This window comes from Erythrolamprus reginae, chromosome 8, assembly GCF_031021105.1.
Source record: "Erythrolamprus reginae isolate rEryReg1 chromosome 8, rEryReg1.hap1, whole genome shotgun sequence".
Taxonomy (NCBI): Eukaryota; Metazoa; Chordata; class Lepidosauria; order Squamata; family Dipsadidae; genus Erythrolamprus; species Erythrolamprus reginae.
This window is the reverse complement of record NC_091957.1, coordinates 11838223-11864339: the sequence shown is the minus strand read 5'-3', so window position 1 is coordinate 11864339 and position 26117 is coordinate 11838223. Positions and strand designations below refer to the sequence as shown.

Genomic DNA, 26117 nt, shown 5'->3' with positions numbered 1-26117 from the left:
GGGGGGGGGAGTGGAGGAAAGAAAGAGAGAGATGATAGATGATAGGTAGAGAGAGATGGAGAGTCTACGGAAAGGGGCGGCATACAAATCCAATAAATAAATAAATAAATAGACAGATAAATAGATAAATAAATAAATAAATAGATGGAGAGATGATAGATGGATGGATGGATGGATGGATGATTGATTGATAGATAGATGATTGGTAGGTAGATAAAAGATAGATAGATGGTAGGTAGGTAGATAGATGATAGGTAGGTAGATAAATGATAGATAGATGATAGGTAGGTAGGTAGATAAATGATAGATATGTAGGTAGGTAGGTAGATGATAGGTAGGTAGTAGGTAGATAAATGATAGGTAGGTAGGTAGATAGGTAGGTAGATAGATAGATAAATGATAGATAGGTAGATAGATGATAGGTAGGTAGATAGATAGATAGATAGATAGATAGATAGACAGACAGACAGACAGACAGACAGACAGACAGACAGACAGACAGACAGACCCCTCTGACCAAAGTCCCAGAGGCCACCAGGAGAAGGATTTTGCTCCGTTCCAGATTTTAACCCCTTTTGCCTGTTCGGAGCCCCCAGAGCAAAGGGGCTCATTAACAGCATTATGGAAACGAAGCTTCAATAGGTTTGACATTTCAGAATGGACACCCATCATAATTAGCCTTCGTCTTCTTAATTACCTTTGCCGAACATATTTAATGCCGGAAAACAACAAATGTCTGCAGAGCTTTGCCTGAGGAACAAAGGACGTGAGTGTATTTCTGTGTGCGGGAAAGGGGGGGGGGGGCGGAAACAAAAGGAAAACCGCAGAGTCCTGGATATTCATCGTGGTTATTAACCTCCACGAGAATCTTCTCCGCCTGTTTGCAAGTAAGCAGATGGTTCCGATGATCTCCGCTTTCTCTACCTAAAAGAGGCTTGGATCGAGCGTGCAAACGTGCTACGTTCCGGTAGTGATTTTCGGGAAGCGCACGTAGCTGCATGTCCCTGACGCACGCACGCACAAGATGATGATGATGATGATTATTATTATTATTATTATTATTATTATGCTTCTGTGCAAGAGAAATCTCACGTGAAGACACTCCCGCGAGCGATATTTCAGCGATTTTCACCAGTTTTTTGCTTCTGCTCATGCGCAGAAGCAAAAATATGAGCGAAAATATTAGCGAGAATCTTCTCCGCCTGTTTGCAAGTAAACAGATTATGATGATTATTATTATTATGCTACTGTACAAGAGAAATCTCACGTGAAGACACTCCCGCGAGCGATATTTCAGCGATTTTCACCAGTTTTTTGCTTCTGCTCATGCGCAGAAATATCAGCGAGAATCTTCTCCGCCTGTTTGCAAGTAAGCAGATTATGATGATTATTATTATTATGCTTCTGTGCAAGAGAAATCTCACCTGAAGACACTCCCGCGAGCGATATTTCGGCGATTCTCACCAGGTTTTTTGCTGCTGCTCATGCGCAGAAGCAAAAATATCAGCCAAAATCGCCAAAATATCGCTTGCATGAGATTTCACTTGTTGTGCATGAGCAGAAGCCAAATCTCACACTGATGGGCGCGTGCAGTCCTTCATTGATCCAAGCGTTCCCCCTCTGAAAAATCTGGAATTCCGTTCTTTTAAAAAGTGCAGATTTGTGGGGCGTGAATTGACGTGCTTCAAAGTTACACATAGATTTCTCCAGTGGTGACAATGGAGCTGGCCAAGGCTGCAGGCTTACTCGTGCCCCTCTGCTATTTTCTAGTGGAGTAGGGTTCCAACACTGGTGTGGCTGTTAACCCAAACTGGGTTAAAAATGATGTGGGAAGCTTTGACCTCACTGTTTTCTCAACCTCGACACCTTTTAAGGTGTGTGGACTTCAACTCCCAGAATTCCTCAGCCAGCACTTTTAAGATGTGTGGTCCCAGAATTCCCACTTCGATTCCCAGAATTCCTCAGCCAGCACCTTTAAGGTGTGTGGCCTTCAACTCCCAGAATTCCCACTTTTAAGGTGGGCGGACTTCAACTCCCAGAATTCCCACTTTTAAGGTGGGCGGACTTCCGGGCAAACCACGGAAGGTTGAGCCTGAGGTTTTGCAAGCAAACTCTTCCTGGCCTCATCAGCAGAATGTAGGTGGCTGAAGACCACACAGGCATTCCAAAATGCAACCTACACCAGGACATTATTGGGAGAGAAGGAAGTCCAGGTATTATTTACTAAAAAACAGTGGGTTTTGCTCTTGCCGAAGGATCTAGAGAAGATTGACTCCAGACCACAATTAGCAATCTTCTTAAATGTCATGTCCAAAAAAGATTTCCCTGACATTTAACAGTAAAGCCCGCGTTCTCCAGTGGGTAGTATAGTTAGCAACCCCAAGTCGCATCACTTTTATAAGGCTCATAAATATAAGGAGAGCAACAGAGGCTGGGTTTGGCAAGGACATGGATGTGTTTTTCCAGCTGCTCGGAACTTCTTCTGAAAATTCTGGCTTGGAAGGAAAGAAAGAAAGAAGGAAGGAAGGAAGGAAGGAAGGAAGGAAGGAAGGAAGGAAGGAAAAATAGCCTTAAGAGAAGGAGGGAGGGAGGGAAGGAAGAAAGGGAGGGAGGGAAATGAGATGGAAGAAAGGAAGCTGTGATGGAACAGCAGAGAAGGAAGGAAGGAAGGAAAAATAGCCTTAAGAGAAGGAGGAAGGGAAGGAGGGAAGGGAGGGAGGGAAATGAGATGGAAGAAAGGAAGCTGTGATGGAACAGTAGAGAAGGAAGGAAGGAAGGAAGGAAGGAAGGATAACGTGGATGTGAAATAAGAGAAGGAATAAGGGAGAGAAGGAGGGAGGGAAGGAAAGAAGAAAGGAAGGAAAGAAAGAAGAAAGGAAGGAAAGGAGGAAGGGAGGGAGGAGATGGAAACAACAGGGAGGGAGGAAAGAAGGAAGGGAGAGAGGGAAGGAGGAATGGAAATGACAGAAAGGGAGGGAGGGAGGATGGATGGATGGAAGGAAGGAAGGGAGGGAAGTATGAAAAATATCTAGGGTGTGAATTAGGAGAAGGAAGGGAGGGAAGGAAAGAAGGAAGAAAGAAAGGGAGGGAGGGGGGAGAGAGGGAGGGGGAGGTCACCCCAAACCTCCAAGCTGACCTCACCTTAATCATCTGAGAAAGATCACCGGCATCTGCAAGCTCCAGTACAATGTTCAGTTCGTTGTCTTCGATAAACGAATCCAAGTATTTGATGATGTTGGGATGATTCAATTGCTGTCAAAGCAGAAGAGAAGAGGCTGCCTGAATGAAAGGAAAGCCAAGAAGCGCCAAAGAACTGAGACCCAACCCAAGGAGAACCCTTGAAGTGGAAGAGACGCTTCAGGCGATGGGAAGACCCAAAGGAAGCAGCCTCCATAGATAGCTTCATCAACCCAATTCATTCCCTGCTGTCTGGATCACTGAGTCCACCACCCAACTGGAGAAGGTCTTCAGATGTTTCTCCTAACCTTCGAGGGATGTTGTTCTGACCCAGCCTTAGCAGAAGCAAGAAACAGACTCTTTGTCAGTACCCTGTATGATACTATGTTGAGTTACCATACATATAAATGTATGGTTAAGGGATATATCTTTAAGAGAAGTCTGCCTGTTGCAGCTGCGAGAGCAGTCATGGGCTTCCCCAGGTATGCCCATGTTACACCAACACTCCGCAGTCTGCATTGGTTGCCAGTCAGTTTCCGGTCACAATTCAAAGTGTTGGTTATGGCCCTTCATGGCATCGGACCAGAATATATCCGAGACCGCCTTCTGCTGCACGAATCCCAGTGACCGGTTAGGTCCCACAGAGTCGGCCTTCTCCGGGTCCCGTCAACTAAACAATGTCGGTTGGCGGGCCCCAGGGGAAGAGCCTTCCCCGTGGCGGCCCCGACTCTCTGGAACCAACTCCCCCCAGAGATTAGAACTGCCCCTACCCTCCTTGCCTTTCGTAAACTTCTCAAAACCCACCTTTGTCGTCAGGCATGGGGGAACTGAGATATTTCCCCCAGGCCTATATAATTTATGTATGGTATGTTTGTATGTATGTCTTTTTAATAATGCGGTTTTTTAAATATTTTAAATTGGAAATTATTAGATTTGTCATGAACTGTTTTATTGTATTGTGAGCCGCCCCGAGTCTACGGAGAGGGGCGGCATACAAATCAAATCAAACAAACAAACAAACAAACAAACAAACAAACAAGAGGGAGCCAACGGAGTTCCTGTTTGGGGGAATATTGTTGATAATTATTGTATATATAGAACTGTGTGCTGATGTATCTGGTTTGTATTTGATATTTGGCATTATATTTGTGATTTGGATTGTATGGAGATTATTCTACTGTATATCTGTGTATAATATAAACCACTCAAAAATATAAAGGGAACCCTTAAACAACACAATATAACTCCAAGTAAATCAAACTTCTGTGAAATCAAGCTGTCCACTTAGGAAGCAACACTGATTGACAATCCATTTCATAGAAACATAGAAACATAGAAGACTGACGGCAGAAAAAGACCTCATGGTCCATCTAGTCTGCCCTTATACTATTTCCTGTATTTTATCTTACGATGGATCTATGTTTATCCCAGGCATGTTTAAATTCAGTTACTGTGGATTTACCAACCACGTCTGCTGGAAGTTTGCTCCAAGGATCTACTACTCTTTCAGTCAAACAATATTTTCTCATGTTGCTTTTGATCATTCCCCCAACTAACTTCAGATTGTGTCCCCTTGTTCTTGTGTTCACTTTCCTATTAAAAACACTTCCCTCCAGAAGCTTATTTAACCCTTTAACAAACCTTCTATCAACCGCAATAACACAAGAGCACGCAACAGGTTCAAACTTAATATCAACCGCTCCAAACTTGACTGTAAAAAATATGACTTTAGCAATCGAGTTGTCGAAGCGTGGAACTCATTACCTGATTCCCAACATTTTTCCCTTAGACTTTCCACGGTTGACCTCTCCAGATTCCTTAGAGGTCAGTAAGGGGCGAGCATAAGTGCACTAGTGTGCCTTCCGTCCCCTGTCCAATTGTCTCTTTAACTTTCCATTTGTATTGGACAAAATAAATAAAATAAAATAAATAAAATAAATAAATAAATAATATAAATAAATATTTGTTCTCCAGCCAGGAAAGGGGCATTCAGCATCCACGTGTGCCTTGCTTCCGTGGTCGATTCCTTGTCCTCCCTTGTTCTCCTCTCATAGAAACATAGAAGTCTGACGGCAGAAAAAGACCTCACGGTCCATCTAGTCTGCCCTTATACTATTTCCTGTATTTTATCTTAGGATGGATATATGTTTATCCCAGGCATGTTTAAATTCAGTTACTGTGGATTTACTAACCACGTCTGCTGGAAGTTTGTTCCAAGGATCTACTACTCTTTCAGTAAAATAATATTTTCTCATGTTGCTTTTGATTTTCCCCCCAACTAACTTCAGATTGTGCCGTCTTGTTCTTGTGTTCACTTTCCTATTAAAAACACTTCCCTCCTGGACTTTATTTAACCCTTTAATATATTTAAATGTTTCGATCATGTCCCCCCTTTTCCTTCTGTCCTCCAGACTATACAGATTGAGTTCATGAAGTCTTTCCTGATAAGTTTTGTGCTTAAGACCTTCCACCATTCTTGTAGCCCGTCTTTGGACCCGTTCAATTTTGTCAATATCTTTTTGTAGGTGAGGTCTCCAGAACTGAACACAGTATTTCAAATGTGGTCTCACCAGCGCTCTATATAAGGGGATCACAATCTCCCTCTTCCTGCTTGTTATACCTCTAGCTATGCAGCCAAGCATCCTACTTGCTTTCCCAACCGCCTGACTGCACTGTTCACCCATTTTGAGACTGTCAGAAATCACTACCCCTAAATCCTCTTCTTCTGAAGTATCTCCTATCTGCTCTGTTCATATCTGCATCTGGAACAGGCCCCAGCCGTTCTTCCTCCTCACTCATCACAGCCTCCAAAGGCAGCTGCCTCTCTGGTGGTTGGGAAATGCCAGACGGCCCTGGCTCTTGCTCTGCGTCTGATGTTGAGCATCCCTCAAGAGCCTTCTCCAGGCTCCAGAACCGGGCCAAGTTCCTTCCCAACCTCCTCATCGTCTGAGTAGGCCACAACAGACATTTTCTAGCATTCCACCAGGTCTTCTCGTAAGGAAGCACCTTCCATCCCCTCTTGACAGGGCTTCATCTCTAGCCCATGGTTGACAACCTGGCAACCACCACTTAGTTGGCATCCTTCAAAATTTGATCAAAGCCGAATGAAGAGGAAGGATGACTCCGCCTCTTGTAAAAACAATACCGTGGTTCAGGCGGCTTCAATTTGCATTCCAGGTTTTTAGTAATCCTGTCGCGCTGCTGACTCATTTATAAATCTCCTGCTATTCTTTTTTATTATTATTATTTTTTCTTTCTGCCAGAAATGTTATTGCCAAGGCTCATGTTTCTTCACTCAATTGCTGTTCACCCAAGTGTGTAACTTAACATTTTGCCCCTGTTGAATTTCTCTGCCACTCGCCAACTGCTTGTCTGCAACTATCACAGGTAGGAAAAAGACGAATCTATATCTATACCTACACCTCACTGATGGCCTGCTACCGGAATGGATAGGTGCTATGTTTCCGGGAGCAACTTTTGGGACGAACACACCCACGTGAGACTTGGCTTCTGCACATATGCAGACAGTGGAATCTTGCGTGAAGACGCTCGTGCGAGTGAAATTTCAGCATGTACAGAAGCAAAATCTTAGACTGACAGGCGCCTCTCCGCCTGCCCACCCGTGACGGCCTTGGAGGGTGCACCATTAACGCCGAAGATGGGAATCCTTCGCTGCTATACCTATATGTAATCTATATGTGTGGTGGCAAACCTATAACATGTGTGCCAGAAGTGACATGCAGAGCCATTTCTCCCGGCATGTGGAGCCATCATCTGTTGCTCTTCCAGGTTCTGGTGTACCGACTGGCGGGTTTTCATTCACACGGTGTGCCGAAAACCAGAAGAGCAGCTACCCATTACACATGCGTGCTATCCAACTGTGTGCTGTCTGTCTGTCTGTCTGTCTGTCTGTCTGTCTGTCTGTCTGTCTGTCTATCTATCTATCTATCTATCTATCATCTATCTATTTCTATCTAATCTCTTGTATCGATCTCTTCTATTTAATCTATTACCTTCTATCTATCTATCTATCTATCTATCTATCTATCTATCTATCTATCTATCTATCTAATCTCTTGTATCTATCTCTTCTATATTATCTTCTATCTATCTATCTATCTATCTATTATCTATTTAATCTATCTCTTCTATTTAATCTATTTAATCTATTTTTATCTGTCTGTCTGTCTGTCTGTCTGTCTGTCTGTCTATCATCTATCTCTATCTAATCTCTTGTATCTATATCTTCTATTTAATCTATTATCTATCTATCTATCTATCTATCTATCTATCTATCTATCTATCTATCTATCTATCTCTTATATATATATATGTGCATTTGCAAATCTTTATTTTCCCAAGAAAAAAATGAACTTAAAGTTTGCTTGGAATCACTCTTCTTTCTCTTGACATTATCTTTAACTTTTGAGATTTTATTTATTTATTCCGGGTTTTTTATAATGCCGCCTTTCTCCTTAGACTCAGGGTGGTTTACAACATGTTAGCAATAGCACCTTTTAACAGAGCCAACATATTGCCCCCAGAATCTGTGTCCTCATTTTACCCATCTCTCGGAAGGATGGAAGGCTGAGTCAATCTTTAGCCGGTGGTGAGATTTGAACTGCTGACCTGCAGATCTAGCAGTCAGCTTTAGTGGCCTGCAGTACTGCACTCTACCCACTGCGCCACCTCGGCTCATTTTGCAATTATTTCCAAGACACAATCAGAAGCATCGGGGGAAGCCCAATTGTCAATCTTAACACATGAGTAACAATCTCTCTCACAAGGACCGAAAAAAGAAATGAGCCTCGTTTTCAAGTTGTGCCATCTTGTACTGCAACTGCCCTGTGGTAAGTAAAGAACAACTGGAAATCAAGTGCACTTTCACAACTATAGTGGCTGTGTTTCTCATTTTTGCAGCCAAGAGGGAACTTCCCAGCTTCCGTTTTCTGCTTAAAAGCCAACGAAAGAGCCCGGGGGGAAAGAGCAAGGCTCAAAACAAACCGACTTTGTGTTGGCACTAAGCCATGGCTTCCCCAAGTCAACTGAGTTGATATCATCATCCTTATGACCCACCAGCTGAGTCACTCGTGAGGAGAAACATACTTGGGGAATGAAGAATTCTCGTCATTGAGAATCAAAGTAAGAATAACAGGGTTATTTATATATATTGCAGGTTCAAATCAGAACTGCAGAAAAAGCAATTGCTGCCAACCTGCCTTCCATTGAGGACCTGTATACTGCACAAGTCAAAAAGAGGGCGGGGAAAATATTTACTGACCCCTCACATCCTGGACACAAACTGTTTCAACTCTTACCCTCAAAACGTCGCTACAGAGCATTGCACACCAAGACAACTAGACACAAGAACAGTTTTTTCCCCGAACGCCATCACTCTACTAAACAAATAATTCCCTCAACACTGTCAGACTTTCTACTAAATCTGCACTTCTATTCTACTAGTTTTTCTCATCATTCCTTTCACCCATTTCCTCCCATGTTGACTGTATGACTGTAACTTGTTGCTCATATCCTAAGATTTTTATTAATATTGCTTCTTCATTGCTTATTTGACCCTATGACAATCATTAAGTGTCGTACCACATGATTCTTGACAAATGTATATTTCATTTTTATGTACGTTGAGAGCATATGCACCAAGATAAATTCCTTGTGTGTCCAATCACACTTGGCCAATAAAAATTCTATTCTATTCCATTCTATTTTTCTGCTCACTGCCTCCGACTGCCCTGGGGATGAAAATCCGGCTAAAATTCATCGGTGGTTCTCCTACAAGCACAGCCACGCTGCCACGTTTTCGCTACTACCCCAAGTGCCACCAGCTCGACCCAAGAGCCCTCGGCTGCTCTTCGCCCGTTCTACCAACATCTCCAGGAAAAATAAGGACGCCAAATCTGTGCGCCCCTGCCCCCTCCCCAGGCAGCTGCCTTAGGAGAGAAGGAAGCCCAGCAGACTCCACCAGACTCCAGTTTAGGCAATCAAATGCTTTATTATTATTATTATTATTATTAATGCCGTCTAAAAGTCGGATGGCCTGGAATGTCTGATTTGTATGCAAAGAATGCGCTGGTGGAAAAGCATTCAAAAAATAAAGGCAGCCACTAAATAAAAGCCGGAATGCTTCTAGGCAGGCCGTCGATTACAGCTACATTACTGCTTCCCTGGGTTTTTTTTTTCCTCCCAGCTTCCAAATGGGCTACTTTCCGTATCCTTGGAGGCTTCAGCACCGCTTCGACTGAGACATCTGCCCAGGGCTTCTCGGAGAGACGTCGTGTTCTGGTGCCATTTTGTCCCTCTGGTTCCTAAAATTAGACGTGCCCATGTTGCCGAGCAGGAATTGGGGAGAAAGACAAAAACCTAACAGAAGTCGGAAAGGCGTTTGGAGGTCTTCTAGCCCAGTGTTTCCCAACCTTGGCAACTTGAAGATATTTGGACTTCAACTCCCAGAATTCCCCAGCCAGCAAATGCTGGCTGGGGACTTCTGGGAATTGAAGTCCAGATATCTTTAAGTTAATAAAAGGCTTGACAAGATGCTGGCAAAATGATTTACAAATAGATGAAAGTGAAATGAAAGAAATAGTAGAAAATATATATAAGATTAAGAATACAAGAGTTAAAGAGATGAGAAGAAAAAAATTACATAAATGGTATTGTACACCAGCACAACTTGCACACTTCCAGGGGAAAGAGAAAGGTCATTGCTGGCACGGTTGCCAAAAGAAAGGAATTTTCATGCATCTGTTCTGGGAGTGTGTTGAAATTCAGAAATTTTGCAAGGAAGTGCAGAACGAAATAAATAAAATGCTAAATATTAATTGGATAATTACAAAAGAAATAGCGATATTAATTAAACAAAGAGAACGAAGAGATTTTAAAGAAATAAAAACTGCAGCACTGGAAAGCGCCCAAGCGGTAGTGGTACTGGGCTGGAAAGAGTCTATAAAATGGACACTACAGAACTGGTACTGCTACATGGTGGATCACATTCATTTTGAAATCATGGAAATAAGATTAAACAAATAAAATAAATTGGAGAAGCTGATGGCACGATGGAAAAAGGTGAAAGGTTATATGTTGAGTAGAATCTGTGACGCAAATGTGAAAAATAAACTCCAATATGTATATGTATATATATGTATGTTCCTTCAATATACCAGGGTGATTCGACACAAAATGTAACCCTTCCCTGGTACAGAGCTGAAGGGATTGGATACTGTAGCCTAGAGGATAATTCTCTGCCTTACAAGGCAAAGGTTGCAGGTTCAAGTCCCAGTGGGTATGGCTAGCTGATGAGGCCAAAATAAGGCCGAAATAGATCTATCCTAGTCTCCCTTAATTTTCAAAAAATTCAGCTTAAACATGTGACATATATGTATATGTATATATATATATAAACTAGTAAATATTTGAACCCCCCGCAATTGGTGGTGGTGGTGATGGTTATTGTCAGTCGGGTGATGGGCACATGCACTGTGCACTGTTTTATGTTTGTTTTATGTAACCTTATCTGCAAAACCAATAAAAATATATTTAAAAAACAAAACAAAAAACAGATATCTTTAAGTTGCCAAGGTTGGGAAACACTGTTCCAGTCAACCCTCCGTCTCAAGCAGGAGACATTGGGGAAAAATGCCTGTCCAATCTTTTTTTTTAAAACCTCCAGTGATGGAATACCCACAAGTTCTAGTGGCAAGCTGTTCCACTGATTAATTATTTTCACTATTAGTTTCTCCTTATACCCAGGTTGCTTCTCTCCTTGATGAGTTTCCATCCATTGCTTCTCGTCCTGCCTTCTGGTGCTTTGGAAAATAAGTTGGCCCCTTCCTCTTTTGGGGCAGCCCCTCAAATACTGGAATCTTGCTATATTGTCTGCCAGATCCTTCTCTTCTACAGTTTTATAGAATACAGAATAACAGAGCTGAAAGGGTGCTTGGAGGACGTCTAGTCCAATCCCCTGCTCAAGCAGAGACTCTATACTATTTCAGACAAATGGCTGTCCAATCTCTTCCTGGAGATGTCTGTAATATGGCAAATGATTTAGCTTTACTAGATAAATGGTCAAAACAATGGAAACTGCAGTTTAATGTTTCCAAATGTAAAATAATGCACTTGGGGAAAAGGAATCCTCAATCTGAGTATTGTATTGGCAGTTCTGTGTTAGCAAAAACTTCAGAAGAGAAGGATTTAGGGGTAGTGATTTCTGACAGTCTCAAAATGGGTGAACAGTGCGGTCAGGTGGTAGGGAAAGTGAGTAGAATGCTTGGCTGCATAGCTAGAGGTATAACAAGCAGGAAGAGGGAGATTGTGATCCCGCTGTATAGAGCGCTGGTGAGACCACATTTGGAATACTGTGTTCAGTTCTGGAGACCTCACCTACAAAAAGATATTCATAAAATTGAACGGGTCCAAAGACGACGGACTAAAAAAATGGTGGAAGGTCTTAAGCATAAGAGCCGGGGTGGCGCAGCAGGTAGGGTGCTGTACTGCAGGCCACTGAAGCTGACTGTAGATCTGAAAGTCAGTGGTTCAAATCTCATCACCGGCTCAAGGTTGACTCAGCCTTCCATCCTTCCGAGGTGGGTAAAATGAGGACCCGGATTGTGGGGGCAATAGCCTAGCTCTGTTACAAAGTGCTATTGCTAACATGTTGTGAGCCGCCCTGAGTCTAAGGAGAAGGGCGGCATAAAAATTGAATAAATAAATAAATAAATAAATAAAACTTACCAGGAAAGACTTAATGAACTCAATCTGTATAGTCTGGCAGACAGAAGGGAAAGGGGGGACATGGTCGAAACATTTAAATAGGTTAAAGGGTTAGATAAGGTTCAGGAGGGAGGTGTTTTTAATAGGAAAGTGAACACAAGAACAAGACAGCACAATCTGAGGTTAATTGGGGAAAACATCAGAAGCCACACGAGAAAATATTATTAGTAGTAGATGCTACTAATAAAATAATACTGTATATAAAATATATAATATATTTATTTATTTATTTATTTATTACTTAGATTTGTATGCCGCCCCTCTCCGAAGACTCGGGGCGGCTCACAACATGTAAAAACAAATCATAAGCAATCAGACAAATTTAAAATATTTAAATATTTAAAAAAACCCATATGCTAACAGTCACACACACAGACATACCATGCATAAATTAAACGTGCCCAGGGGGAGATGTTTCAGTTTCCCCATGCCTGACGGCAAAGGTGGGTTTTAAGGAGTTTACGGAAGGCAGGAAGAGTAGGGGCAGTTCTAATCTCCGGGGGGAGTTGGTTCCAGAGGGCCGGGGCCGCCACAGAGAAGGCTCTTCCCCTGGGGCCCGCCAAACGACATTGTTTAGTTGACGGGACCCGGAGAAGGCCCACTCTGTGGGACCTAATCGGTCCCTGGGATTCGTGCGGCAGGAGGCGGTCTCGGATATATATGTTTTCGTAGATATATATATAAAATATATATAAAAATAATATAATAAAATATTAGTAGTAGTAGATGCTTGGAACAAACTTCCAGCAGACGTGGTTGGTAAATCCACAGTAATTGAATTTAAATACGCCTGGGATAAACACATATCCATCCTAAGATAAAATACAGGAAATAGTATAAGGGCAGACTAGATGGACCATGAGGTCTTTTTCTGCCATCAATCTTCTGTTTCTATGTTTCTAGAAAGCCTCCAGTTGTTGGAGCATTCACAACGTATGGTGGCAAGCTGTTCCGCTGGTTAACTGCTCTTACTGTTAGGAAGTTTCTCCTTAGTTTCTCCTACTTCTCTCCCTGATTAGTTTCCACCTGTTGCTTCTTGCCCTGTCTTCACCTGCTTTGGAGAATAGATTGACCTCCTTTTTTGTGTGTGTGTGGCAACCCTTCAAATAGCAATAGCGTTTAGACCAGAGGTCCTCAAACTTGACAACTTTAAGACTTGTGGACTTCAACTCCCAGAATTCTCTGCTGGCTGGAGAATTCTGGGAGTTGAAGTCCACAAGTCTTAAAGTTGCCATGTTTGGGGGACCCCCTGGTTTAGACTTATAAACCGCTTCATAGCGCTTTTACAATCCTCTCTAAACGGTTTACAGAATCAGCATTTTTTTTTTTCAAAGCTTTGGTGGAAGTTACACGTCTCCGTGTCTGGTTCAGAGCAGCATCGCAAGCGGGTTGCAAAATCTGCATACAGGGGTACTTTTTGCCAAGGGGGCCTTCAATTACAAGAGGAGATGATGCAGTTATTGATTTGACAAGCTATTAGCGGCGCGGGAGTTACCGAGACAGAAAGAGAGAGCGCGAGAGAGCGGTCCAGTTGCTGATACAGACAGTTCAAGGCATCCGCTTAAAAAAACCTCCGAGTAAAACCCCAAGTAGCCTTGCTCTCCCAGACCCCGATGGGCACCTGCATCAAATTATCCGAAAGTGCTGACCTACCAGCACATCGTTAAAAAAAAAATGGCTTCCCGGATTGACGCGAAAGAGCCTGAGCCCTCGGAAGAGGAATTGACGTCCATCTTGGACAGAAATCTGTCAGGTTTGATTGGGATGCTCTTTTCGGCCATTCGGATGGATTTGAAAGAAATGCCCAATGGGGAGAATTTACTAATGGATCCCGGGAAACATTTGTTAACACAACATGACTTCCCGTTGTGGGTCGAGATACACAGCTCTGTTAAGGATTTGACCGGCAGGGATTGACTCCCTCTAATGCTTTCTAACAAATTGGGCAAGGCGCATGAAGAGGCCAATTGAGAAAGATCTTCTGAGGCAACTCCTGAGGTCTTCTACTGGGTCCACAAATGGGTTAAATGAGTATCTTACTCAGATAGATGGGGTCGTGGCTTGCCTTTCCTGAGGCCAAACTAGTTTTCTCCCAGGTTCCATTTCGGCTACATGAGGAACAAACTATCTAATTTATCTCCTGTTCTGTTGGGCTCTCTGATAGAAGCCTCCCGAAAATTCAAGGATACAAATTTCAGACACACACACGTTTGAAAAATCAAAACAATGTTCTTTATCAGAAAAGTCAAAATAAACTAAGCACTCTTTTTGTATTGCAAAGAGCACTCTTCCCAAAACAACCAGATAGTCTACTTAGTCAGCAGCTGTGGAGAAACTTCACACCCCTTCTTCTTCCAACGAAGGGAGACACACAAAGGGAGACACACACACACGCTGCTCTGCTTTGGTTTCAAAGGCGTGAAAAAGCAACAAAGTCCAGCACACAAGATTCATGATGAAACTGCAACAGATATTCTTCCACAATGGCCAAACCCACAGCAGCAACCCTAATTACTAAATAGCAGCAACCCTAATTACTGGAGCCCCACCCAAACACAGGTGGCCTCCCTTATTTCTTGTAATATGTTCTTACTTGTTCTCTTCTACGCGTAATTCTGCGTTTGCGTGGGTCCAAAATGTCATCATCTGAAGCTATAGAAAATAAGGAAGATTGACTGCCTTGGATGTGTGCCAAGCCCTCCTCTACCGAGTCACTCCCACCTTCTTCTTCGTCTGAGGAAACTAAACTCTGATCTGATTCTGTCAGCAATAACACAGGCCTGTGACATGTTGAATTTCCCCCTGCATCCACCCCCCCCCCCATTCCCTGGGGCAGGAGCTGGGCCAAAGCCAACCACAACATCTCCTGCCTTAAATTACAGATTACAGTGGTACCTCTAATTACGAACTTAATTCGTTCTGTGACCAGGTTCTTAAGTAGAAAAGCTTGTAAGAAGAAGCAATTTTTCAAATAGGAATTAATGTAAAAACAAATTATATATTGATTATTAATTATTAAATAATATTAATATTAATAATAATATTTATTATTATTATTATTATTATTATTATTGTTATTATTATTATTATTATTATTATTATTAATCAAAGGAACCCTGGAAGAATATTCCCACCCATGCTAAACTGGGCAAGCCGTTTTAATATAAATAGCGAAGCAAACCCCACTGCCTTCTGGCGCTGATGATGCTACTTTGCTGGGTCGCGAAACGTTTGGAAGAAAATCGCCCAGCTCGGAGGAGCACCAAAGGACCCCACAGTCCAACCCCGAGCCATAAATATTCTCACGGTCTATCGGTGTCGATTTCACAAATAAATGAGACCCCTTTGTTCACAGAGATTCTAGGTCAAAGTCTTTTGCTTTGGCCCAGCGAGGACATCGTTCAGATAGGCAGGCGCCTTAATTAAATCCAAAAGCGGAGAAAGGAAAGAAAGGGGGAGGGGGAAAAAAGGGGGGGGCCATTAAGAAAGTGTAGAAGGCACTGGAGAGGAAACGTGCTAATTATCCCCCGTATCATCATCTCCTGTACATTTTTCTCTTCACAGCCCAGCTAATGCAATATTCACAACTTAACATCTGCTTTCCTGGTGAGGTCGACACGGGAAGATCCGTAGCTGCCTTCCGGCGTCTTACGCGGGTGGGAAGATCCTCGGCTCCCTTGTCACCCCGAGCGCTCCCGGTTTCACCCACTCCTTGATCCTAAGCGGTGTGGACGTCTTGGCTGGGCTCCATTCCCCACACCATCTGGGGAAGCTTCTCCCCCGCAGCTTTCTTGGGCGGGGAATTAGCACCCGTCACGCTGCGGCTCACCGTCCCCTGTCTTTTCAGCCTTCGTATTTTTCCCCCTCCGTCACCTTCCGCTTAGCGCCTCACAGAAACCAGCTCAGAGGCCGCCTCCTCTGCAGGCCCAAATGGGGGGCTGGTGGAAGGTTTGTTTGTTTGTTTATCAGATTTTTTTTCCTCCACCCTTACACACATACAAAATCACATACAGTAGAGTCTCGGTTATCCGTCCTTCGGATATCCGACACTCTGGATAATCCAATGTCGCGGTTGCTTGGGGGCGTGGCTGTAGGCATTTTCACCCCGCCCCCAGACACGCCCCCAAATATGACAGCCACAACAGGGAAGCAAGCTGAGAGGAGGGAAGCAAGCGAGCAAGAGAGAGAGAGAGAGAGAGAGACGGGGACGGAAGTAGTACAGTAGAGTCTGGATTATGAGACAATATAATATCAATCACCAATATCTTAATTAAAATTCTTACTGTATTTTTCACAGTATAAGATACACCTTTTTCCTCCCTAAAAGATAATTTGGGTGGGTCTTATACTCTGAATGCAGGTTTTTATTATTTATTTACTTACTTACTTACTTACTTACTTACTTACTTACTTACTTACTTACTTACTTACTTACTTACTTACTTACTTACTTATTAGATTTGTATGCCGCCCCTCTCCGTAGACTCGGAGCGGCTAACAACAATAATAAGACAATATAAACAAATCTAATATTTAATTTAAAAAGCCCTAATTTAAGAAACCAATCATATAGACAGACATACCATGCATAAAGGGAATATCTCAGTCCCCCCATGCCTGACGACAGAGGTGGGTTTTAAGGAGCTTACGAAAGGCAAGGAGGGTGGGGGCAACTCTGATATCTGGGGGAGTTGGTTCCAGAGGGTCGGGGCCGCCACAGAGAAGGCTCTTCCCCTGGGTCCCGCCAAACAGCATTGTTTAGTCGATGGGACCCGGAGAAGGCCAACTCTGTGGGACCTAACTGGTCGCTGGGATTCGTGCGACACAAGACGGTCCCGGAGATATTCTGGTCCGATGCCATGAAGGGCTTTATAGGTCATGTTTGAATTGTGACCGGAAACCGATCGGCAACCAATGCAGACTGCGGAGTGTTGGTGTGATATGGGCATATTTAGGAAAGCCCATTTTTTCCCTCCCGCCCCCCACCCCCAACCCTAACTAGATCTTCCTAGCTCTTACTTTTCTGGCTTTTTCATTGTTTCTCTCTGCGAAGAATGTTTTCCAAGCCCCAACTCTTTGCAGTTTTTTAAATAATTGCTCTAGCTTGCTCCGAATAAGTTTCTTTTTAGCCCTAACCAGGTTCTCCACTTCTCCCAGGTTAACAGTGAAAAAATAAAAATAAACCCATCTCCGTTTCAATAAGCGTTCAAAGTTAGGAGGGATTCTTACCTTCAAAAGATCAATTTCCTTAATGCAATCTTGTCTGGCCTTTGCGTCCATCATCTCGAATATCTTCAGGGAAGAAGGAGGGGAAAAATTGCACGTTTAAAGATGAACACGAACCGAGTCTCTTGCAATTGTCGAAAAGCTTTATCCCCCTCTTCTTTTTCAAACCTGCCTGCATTGGAGTAATGCGGGTGTGTTTTGGTACACCCACTATAGCTCTTGCAGCGGCATAGAACCCACAGTTAACATTATGGCAGGTTTGGAGAACCACCAAATCTCACCCCTGGCTGGCCCCTCCTGCCCTGCCCCACCCAGGAATCTTCACGCGGCCAATTTTGGATGCAAGGGGAGTGCAGGGCCCGTACAAAGGTTTGGAGAAGGGGAAAAATGGGCCTCCCGGAAGCTCCGGAGCCTGGGGGAGGCAGTTTTTAACCACCCAGAGCAGGGGTAGGCAAAGTTGGCTCTTGGACTTCAACTCCCAGAATTCCTGAGCCAATCATACCAGCTCAGGAATTCTGGGAGTTGAAGTCCACATGTCATAGACGAGCGAACTTTGCCTACCCCTGACCAAAAGGATCAAGGAAAGCCTCCGGAGGCTGGAGAAGGCAAAAAAGGCCCCCCCTTCCCCCGGCTGCTGTGATGCAGGAGTCCGACTAGGTCACGCCCACCATGGCCACGCCCACCCAGCAACTAGGCAGCCTAGCAACCAAACAGAGAACCCATTGCAGAAATTTTTGAAGCCCACCCCGGCCTCTCTCCTCACGATTCTTCAGGCTAAAATAACATCCACATATAAAGCAAAAAAACAGATAATAAAAAACCCTAGCTACAAAATAATAAAGAACAGCCTGCAGTTCATTAATTTCTCAAGTTTTCAACCTGAAATAGCGAAAAACAGGAAAATCCGAAGAAACCGCCATACATAACGGAATGCAAATTTTGAGAAGATGCTGAACGTAGCAGAGAAAAACATTTACAAATAAAGACCTCGCAGGTTTTTAATCACGTCACGATGGGTTTTCAGTTGACAAAACAAATTTGTTTCCTACCGCATGTAACATGCGCTAATTGGAAAACAAAAGGCCCTTAACGTCAAAATCCATTTCTTGGAGCTCGGCTGATTATATTTTAGGAAAGCAGTTTTATCCCACTCAACGTAGGGCCGTTTGATGTTACAACGGTGCTGGGGAAAGTGACTTACGACTGCGTCTCTCGCTTATGACCTTCAGAGCATCCTGTGGTCACATAATTGGTGTTCTGCCAGGCTCTCTGGTAGGAGCCTCCCGAAAATTCAAGGGTACAAATTTCAGACACACACACACACGTTTGAAAATTCAAAACAATGTTCTTTATCACAAAATTCAAAATAAACTAAGCACTCTTTTTGTATTGCAAAGAGCACTCGTCCCAAAACAACCGGGTAGTCTGTACAATTTCCCTTAAGCAGTCATTAAGTACTTAGCTAGCAGCTGTGAAGAAACTTCACACCCCTTCTTCTTCCAAGGAAGTGAGACACACACACACACACACACACATTGCTCTGCTTTGGTTTCAGAGGCGTGAAAAGTCAACAAAGTCCAGAAAACAGCAACACACGATTCCTGAAGAACTGCGATCAGATACTCTTTTACAACAGCCAAACCCACACGCTGCTATTTACAGCAGCAGCCCTAATTACTGGAGCCCCACCCAACCACAGGTGGCCTCATTTTCTCTTGTAATAATCCTTCAGTTGTTGTCTCCTATGCATCTCTCTACGCATGCGTGGGTGTGTCATTAATTCTTGTTCAGAATCCAAGGATGATACAGATGATTGATCTCCTCCCGGGCTGTCTGCCAAACTCCCCTCTTCCCTGTCACTCACGCTTCCTTGGTCAGAGGAGGGTTCATCGGCAGATTCCATCAGGAGCAAAACAGGCCTGCGGCATGTGGATGTCTCCCCCACATCCACCTGCACATTCCTTGGGGCAGGAGCTGGGCCAGAGCTAACCACAATAATCAGTAACCAGCAAGGAGGCGGGATAACCAGGCTGACGGTGAATTCCTAGTTTTTACCTGTACCAAAATTGCTTTTATTTTTCCCAAAAGGAAACCGGACTTTGTTTTTTCCTTGAAGTGGCGTCGCTTCTCCTCTGAGAAGCTTTGTCAGTTCTGACTGAATGGGTAGCTTCATACTTCAATCAGAACTGTAGAAGCCTCTCAGAGAAGAAGCGAAACCTCTTCAAGAAAAAAAAAAAAGTCCGGTTGCCTTTTGAAGGAAAAATAAACTCCACCTTTGGGACAACCACGACCCAGTCCATAGACGGTTCTTACCTGTACTTTTTTTAATGCCACCGGTTTTCTGTCCAGAAGACAAGTCGCTCTGTAGACCTCACTGAATTGTCCTCGCCCAATTTTCTTCTCGATCTGAAAATCCGCTAACGTGCAGCGATAAAGGTGTCTCTGCTTGAGAGAGGGGGAAACAGCAATGAACGGGATTAAATTTGTGCATTTATTTATCTATCTATCTATCTATCTATCTATCCATCCATCCATCCTTCTTTCTATCTATCTATCTATCTTTCTATCTATCTATCTATCTATCTTTCTATCTATCTATCTATCTCTATCTATCTATCTATCTATCTTTCTTTCCTTCTATCTATCTATCTATCTATCTATCTTTCTATCTATCTATCTATCTATCTATCCATCTATCTTTCTATCTATCTATCTATCTATCTTTCTTTCTATCTATCTATCTTTCTATCTATCTATCTATCTATCTATCTCTATCTATCTATCTTTCCTTCTATCTATCTATCTATCTATCTATCTATCTATCTCTTTCTTTCCTTCTATCTATCTATCTATCTATCTATCTTTCTTTCTATCTATCTATCTCTATCTATCTTTCTTTCCTTCTATCTATCTATCTATCTATCTATCTCTTTCTTTCCATCTATCTATCTATCTATCTATCTTTCTTTCTATCTATCTATCTATCTTTCTATCTATCTATCTATCTTTATCTATCTCTATCTATCTATCTATCTTTCTATCTATCGATCTATCTTTCTATCTATCTATCTATCTATCTATCTTTCTATCTATCTATATCTATCTTTCTATCTATCGATCTATCTTTCTATCTATCTATCTATCTATCTATCTATCTATCTATCTCTCTATCTCTTTCTTTCCTTCTATCTATCTTTCTTTCTATCTATCTATCTATCTTTCTATCTTTCTATCTATCTATCTATCTATCTATCTCTATCCATCTATCTATCTTTCTATCTATCTATCGATCTATCTATCTATCTATCTATCTATCTATCTATCTTTCTATCTATCGATCTATCTTTCTATCTATCTATCTAACTACCTACCTACCTACCTACCTACCTACCTATTTATTTATTTAGTATGCCGACCCTCTCCGCAGACTCGGAGCGGCTCACAACAGCAACAGAAAACAATATATAATACAAATTCAATAATTAGAAAGCTAAAAACCCATAATTTTTAAAAAAAACATGCACACAACATACCATACATAAATAGTATAGGCCTGGGGAAGATATCTCAGTTCCCCCATGCCTGACGGCAGAGGTGGGTTTTAAGGAGTTTACGAAAGGCAAGGAGGGTGGGGGCAGTTCTAATCTCAAGGGGGAGCTGGTTCCAGAGGGTCGGGGCCGCCACAGAGAAGGCTCTTCCCCTGGGACCCGCCAAACGACATTGTTTAGTCGATGGGACCCGGAGAAGGCCAACTCTGTGGGAAGACACCAAGGACAAGACGCCAAGGTCAATTCTCCTGCTCCATTCAGATTTCCCTTTTTTCTAACACCCGCGGAAAAAATATTACCTCACACCAGCGTGACATTCAAATGTTTCCCCTACCGGTTCTCTGGGCGTCAGGCAAAGGTTCCCTACTGGGCTACGGGTGTGCTCCCAGTGACTGGCAGGGGGGTGTCTGGCAGTTGGGAGCACATTGGCATGAGATTCGGCTTCTATACATGCGCTTGAAGCCAAATCTCATGTGAAGACGCTCATGCGGGTGAGATTTTGCCCATTTTCACGGATTTCTTTGCATCCGCGCATGCACAGAAGCAAAACAATGCCGAAAATCGGCAAAATCTCTCCCGCGTGAGCGTCTTCGCACAATATTTGGCTTCCTGCACATGCGCAGAAGCCAAACCTCACGCGGGCGCATGCTCGCTCACCGTTCAGAGCACCGCGCACAGCTCCATTTTCGCTACCATTCTATAGAGCAGTGATTTTCAACCTTTTTTGAGCCGCGGCACATTTTTTACATTTACAAAATCCTGGGGCACACCACCAACCAAAATGACACTCTAACACAGTACATATTATACATATAGTTAATAATATAGCAGCTTCAACTACTCGCCGCGGCCACACAATGACAAGTGTGCGGCAGCCCAAGCGGGGACCTTCCTGGGTGTGGATGAGAGGCGGCCTGCTATTGGTTCATCGCTAGTGGTCGGGATGAATCCTAGAAAGTGATTGGTCAGTGAGCGTTCCCTGTACCTCCACTCTTCCTGTCGCTGATAGCTGGAGGGATTGTGAGGGGAAAGTTTATGTTCGGATGGAGGCGGCTGGCGGTGGGTAAGATAAATGGCCTCCGCAGGCCGAATCCGACACGCGGGCCATAGTTTGGGGACCCATGTTTAATTTCCCCACGGCACACCTGGCCATGTCTCACGGCACACTAGTGTGCCACGGCACACTGGTTGAAAAACACTGCTATAGAGTGTCCCGTACCGGCTGCAACCCATTACTGGTGGGCGTGGTTTGGTGACGGGAGTCATGTGACTGAGTGGGCGTGGCCAACTTGACGTCACTCGCGGCAAGGTTGGGCGGCATCACCCTGCAAAGCCAAGCCCACTGAACCGACATAAAAGTTCGGCCTAGTCTTCCAGCATTCAAACTGGCCGCTTCTCGCCGCCTTCTCATGTTTGCTCTGCGTGTACGTGCCCGAGGGGGAGGAGAGAAGGAGTGGGAGGGGCAAGTTGGTGCAGGATAGGGCAGGGCCAGTCAGTGGTGCGATTTCCCGGTTCTCTGAAATGCGCATGATTGCGTCCGCCGGCAGTTCTATAGAACCTGTACGAACCTGCTGAATATCGCAACTTCCTGTATCTCACTCTGCAAAGACACCACAGCTTCCCTGCTCCGAACTTCAAACGAGTTCACAATGAAGTCTTAAATAACTGCAAAGGTTATGGGTCCATTTTCTGTGACACAGAAATGGGACGGAAAGGAAGGAACATTTATCTGACACACGACACGATGTTTGTAATGCGGAAGGAAATATTCTGGGCTGTGGCCTTTTCTATCTGTGTTATAACTGTGTTGTCACGGAATTGATGGAAACAGTCTCCCGCAGAAAACCAAATCTCAACTGATTTATAGGAATTGAAAACAACATCTGAACTTCCACCACCACTGCCAGAAAAGCGTTAATCTAATATGGAAAGGCCCCGAAAAGTACTGTAGCCGAACCACGTTATTTTATGCATGGTGGTTTGCATGGTGGTTCTAACGCCTTGACATATAGCTTAAGGAAAGGGGTTGGCTTGTTGAACCTCCTTAAAGTTGGGTGATGATTGAGAGCTTCGATGGGGAAAAAAAAAGTCCTCATTACCGTATTTTTCAGAGTATAAGATGCACCTTAGTTTTGGGGAGGGAAAAAAATCTACCTACCAGGTATTCATCTGGCTAGCCTCCTTAGTCTGGTCAGCTTCAGCACAATATTTTATCCCTAGTTAGAGTTTTAAAAAACCTTATTCGGAGCAAGCAGCAATGAAAACAAGGCTGCAAAGACTTAGGCCTGGGGGAAAAACCTTCTTCCGAAAGAGTAGCAATGAAAAAGCCTGCAGGCCAGGAAGATTGTTAGCGTCTCATTAGGCTGGGGGCGAAAAGCTTTAAAAAAAACTACATTAGGAGTATAGTTTTGGGGGAGGAAAATAGAGAAAAACATCTGGCTAACATCTGGTCAGCTTCAGCACATTATTTATCCCCTGGTTGGGGCTGAAAAGGCCTTTTTCAGAGGGAGCAGCAATGAAAACAAGCTTGCAAAGAAGAAGGGAAAAAACCTTCGGAGAGAGGCGCAATGAAAAAGCCTGCAAAATCGTTAGCACCACGTTAGGCCTGGAAAAAAATTATTCGGAGGGAGAATGAAAACAAACCTGCAAGCCAAAAAGAGCTTGGAAGAGTTTAAATTTTGATTTCTAACGTGGGTTTTATATACAGTGATCCCTCGATTTTTGCGGGTTCAAACTTCACGAAACGCTATACCACGGTTTTTCAAAAAATATTAATTAAAAAATACTCACGGTTTTTTTTTCTATACCACGGTTTTTCCCACCCGATGATGTCATACGTCATCACCAAGAGTCACTTCTCTCTCTCTTTCTCTTTCTTTCCTGTCATTCTCTGCTTCAATCATTTTCTCATTTCTCGTTTTTCTCCCTTTTTCTATCATTTTTTTCTCTCTCTCTACCTTCCACTCTCCCCCCTCTTGCTCTCTCTCTCTTTCTCCCTCTCCCTCTCTGTGAGAACGCCTGCCCCCACCCCTCCTGCAGCCCCCTCGCTGATAGCTGGGACGAAAGTGCTCTCAGCTAAGGGACTGTGAGAGGGGCGAGGCAGGCATTCTGAAAGCGCTCAGAGTGGCTACCGGCCGAATGAGGAGGATGAGAAGCCGTAGCCGCCAGCGCTGCTGCAGGAGGACCCGTGTCCGAAGAAAGCCGGTGAGAGGGGTGGATCGGGCGGGCGGGCGGTAGCGGCGAGGGGGCCGGAGGCGCCGGTGGGGCGGGGGCAGCCGACATTCAAAGCAATCTTTGCCGGCCTCCGCACTTTCCTTGCTCCCTGCCCTAATTTCAAGTCCGGCTCCTTGCACTGCCTTGAAAAAGGGTGCGTGGGGGTAGTTTTTGGCTGTCCATAGCCAAAAATGGTGTTTTTACTTCCGCACCGCTACTTTGCGGAAAATCGACTTTCACAGGAGGTCTTGGAACGTAACCCCCGCGAAAATCGAGGGAACACTGTATTTACTTATCTTGTAAGGCGCCCTGAGTTTCCGCAGAAGGCGGCCTAGAAATCAAAATAATAAATAAACAATAAATAAGATGGTTAGCACCACCTTAGTGCGGGGGAGGGGCTTAAAAAAAGCTACATTCAGAGTATAAGATGCAAGCCAACTTTCAGCCTCTTTTAGGCGGGGGAAAAGTTGCATCTTATACTCCGAAAAATATGGTAAACCGAGGAAGCCACAGAAAGAAATTTACATCACAGCCTCCAACAAAGGAACGAATCAAAGTCAGGCCCCAACATGCAGAACGCTCGCCGGGGTGATTAGGATAATCTATGTTCTTGCTGATTTTGAACATGTCCGGCTAATCTGGCTTCATATAGTGCATTTCTTTTAAGAGGGAAAGAAAAGAACATTAAAAATGGTAGGCAATCCAGGCACGTTTGACAAGCTTAAACTATCACTCCGCGCCCTTCTATTTTTGGAAATCACTAGTGGGTGACGAGGAAAGAACTATCTATCCTTGGCAACTTTGTGACTTGTGGACTTGAACTCCCAGAATTCTCCCAGCCATCATGAAGTCAGTAACTCCTAGACTTGCCAAGGTCAGACCAGCCTGGTTTCAAGTACTTGCCTGAGACGATATGGTGGTTAGGATGGAGGCCATGGTTTGCCCTGGTGAAGCATACTTCGGAAGACCCAAAAGCAAAACAAACTTTATTAATTCCCTCTCTGGAGTCACTGGGAGGAAAGATAGTAATAACTAATTGGGTTTGAACTCATTGGACCATAATGGACCATAATTGCAAGCCAGGATGATTGTTAAGCGATCATGTGATCGCTTTGCTTAATGATCTCCAGCTCTGCTCACCTCAATGTGGTCGTTAAAGAGTGTACAGATCATTGAGTGGAGTGTGGCTGCCTCAAGGATAGGGGAGAAGGCCCAGGTGGTCTGTTATATGCACCTCTATAACTGTCTTGCTCGGTTCTGCCACCCAACAAGACCAACACAGACTTCAGAGGGGAATCAGAACTGCAGAAAAAACAATGGCTGCCAACCTGCCTTCCATTGAGGACCTGGATACTGCACGAGTCAAAAAGAGGGCTGTGAAAATATATACTGACCCCCTCATATCATGGACACAAACTGTTTCAACTCCTACCCTCAAAACGACACTATAGATCACTGCGCATCAAGACAACTAGACACAAGGACAGTTTTTCCCCGAACGCCATCACTCTGCTAAACAAATAATTCCCTCAACACTGCCAAACTATTTACTAAGTCTGTACTATTAATCTTCTCATCGTTCCCATCACCCATTTCCTCCCACTAGTAACTTTATTGCTCGTATTCTTACAATTTATATTGACTGGTTCCTAATATAATTTGATTGGTTATTTGTACCTGACTATCATTAAGTGTTGAAGTTTATGAACCTTGACGAACTTATCATTTCTATTATGGACACTGAGAGCAAATGCATCAATGACAAATTCCTTGTGTGTCCAATCACGCTTGGGCAATAATATAATATAATATTCCATTCCATTCCATGAAGGAAGGAAGTTGGAAGGGACATTGGAGGTCTTCTCCAATCAGGAAGCAGGAAATCCTATATCATATCGTACAGGAAGGAAGGAAGGAAGGAAGGAAGGAAGGAAGGAAGGAAGGCAGGAAGGAAATAAAAATAGTCTGGGTGTGAATTAAGAGAAGGAAGGAGGGAGGGAGGAAGTGACGGAAGGAAAGAAGGCATGAAGGAAGGAAGGAAGGAAGGAAGGAAGGAAGGAAGGAAATAAAAATAGTCTGAGTGTGAATTAAGAGAAGGAAGGAGGGAGAAAGGGAGGGAGGGACGGAAGGAAAGAAGGCATGAAAGAAGGAAGGAATTGAGAATGAGAA

General features: G+C 43.7%; 1 protein-coding gene across 5 annotated transcripts in view; it reads right to left on the bottom strand.

The window, feature by feature from the left end:
- Window positions 1–26117, bottom strand: part of NEK6 (NIMA related kinase 6) — an 82363-nt gene that overhangs the window by 16486 nt on the left and 39760 nt on the right. For 3 of the 5 annotated variants that reach the window (XM_070758853.1, XM_070758855.1, XM_070758851.1), the window contains exons 3-5: window positions 19501–19632; window positions 17191–17253; window positions 3142–3252 (exon numbers count right to left, since the gene is read on the bottom strand). In XM_070758853.1, coding sequence (XP_070614954.1) covers window positions 3142–3252; window positions 17191–17253; window positions 19501–19632 — 306 coding nt within the window. The remainder of the gene's footprint in view (window positions 1–3141; window positions 3253–17190; window positions 17254–19500; window positions 19633–26117) is intronic. The other 2 variants (XM_070758854.1, XM_070758852.1) reach the window with 1 other exon arrangement.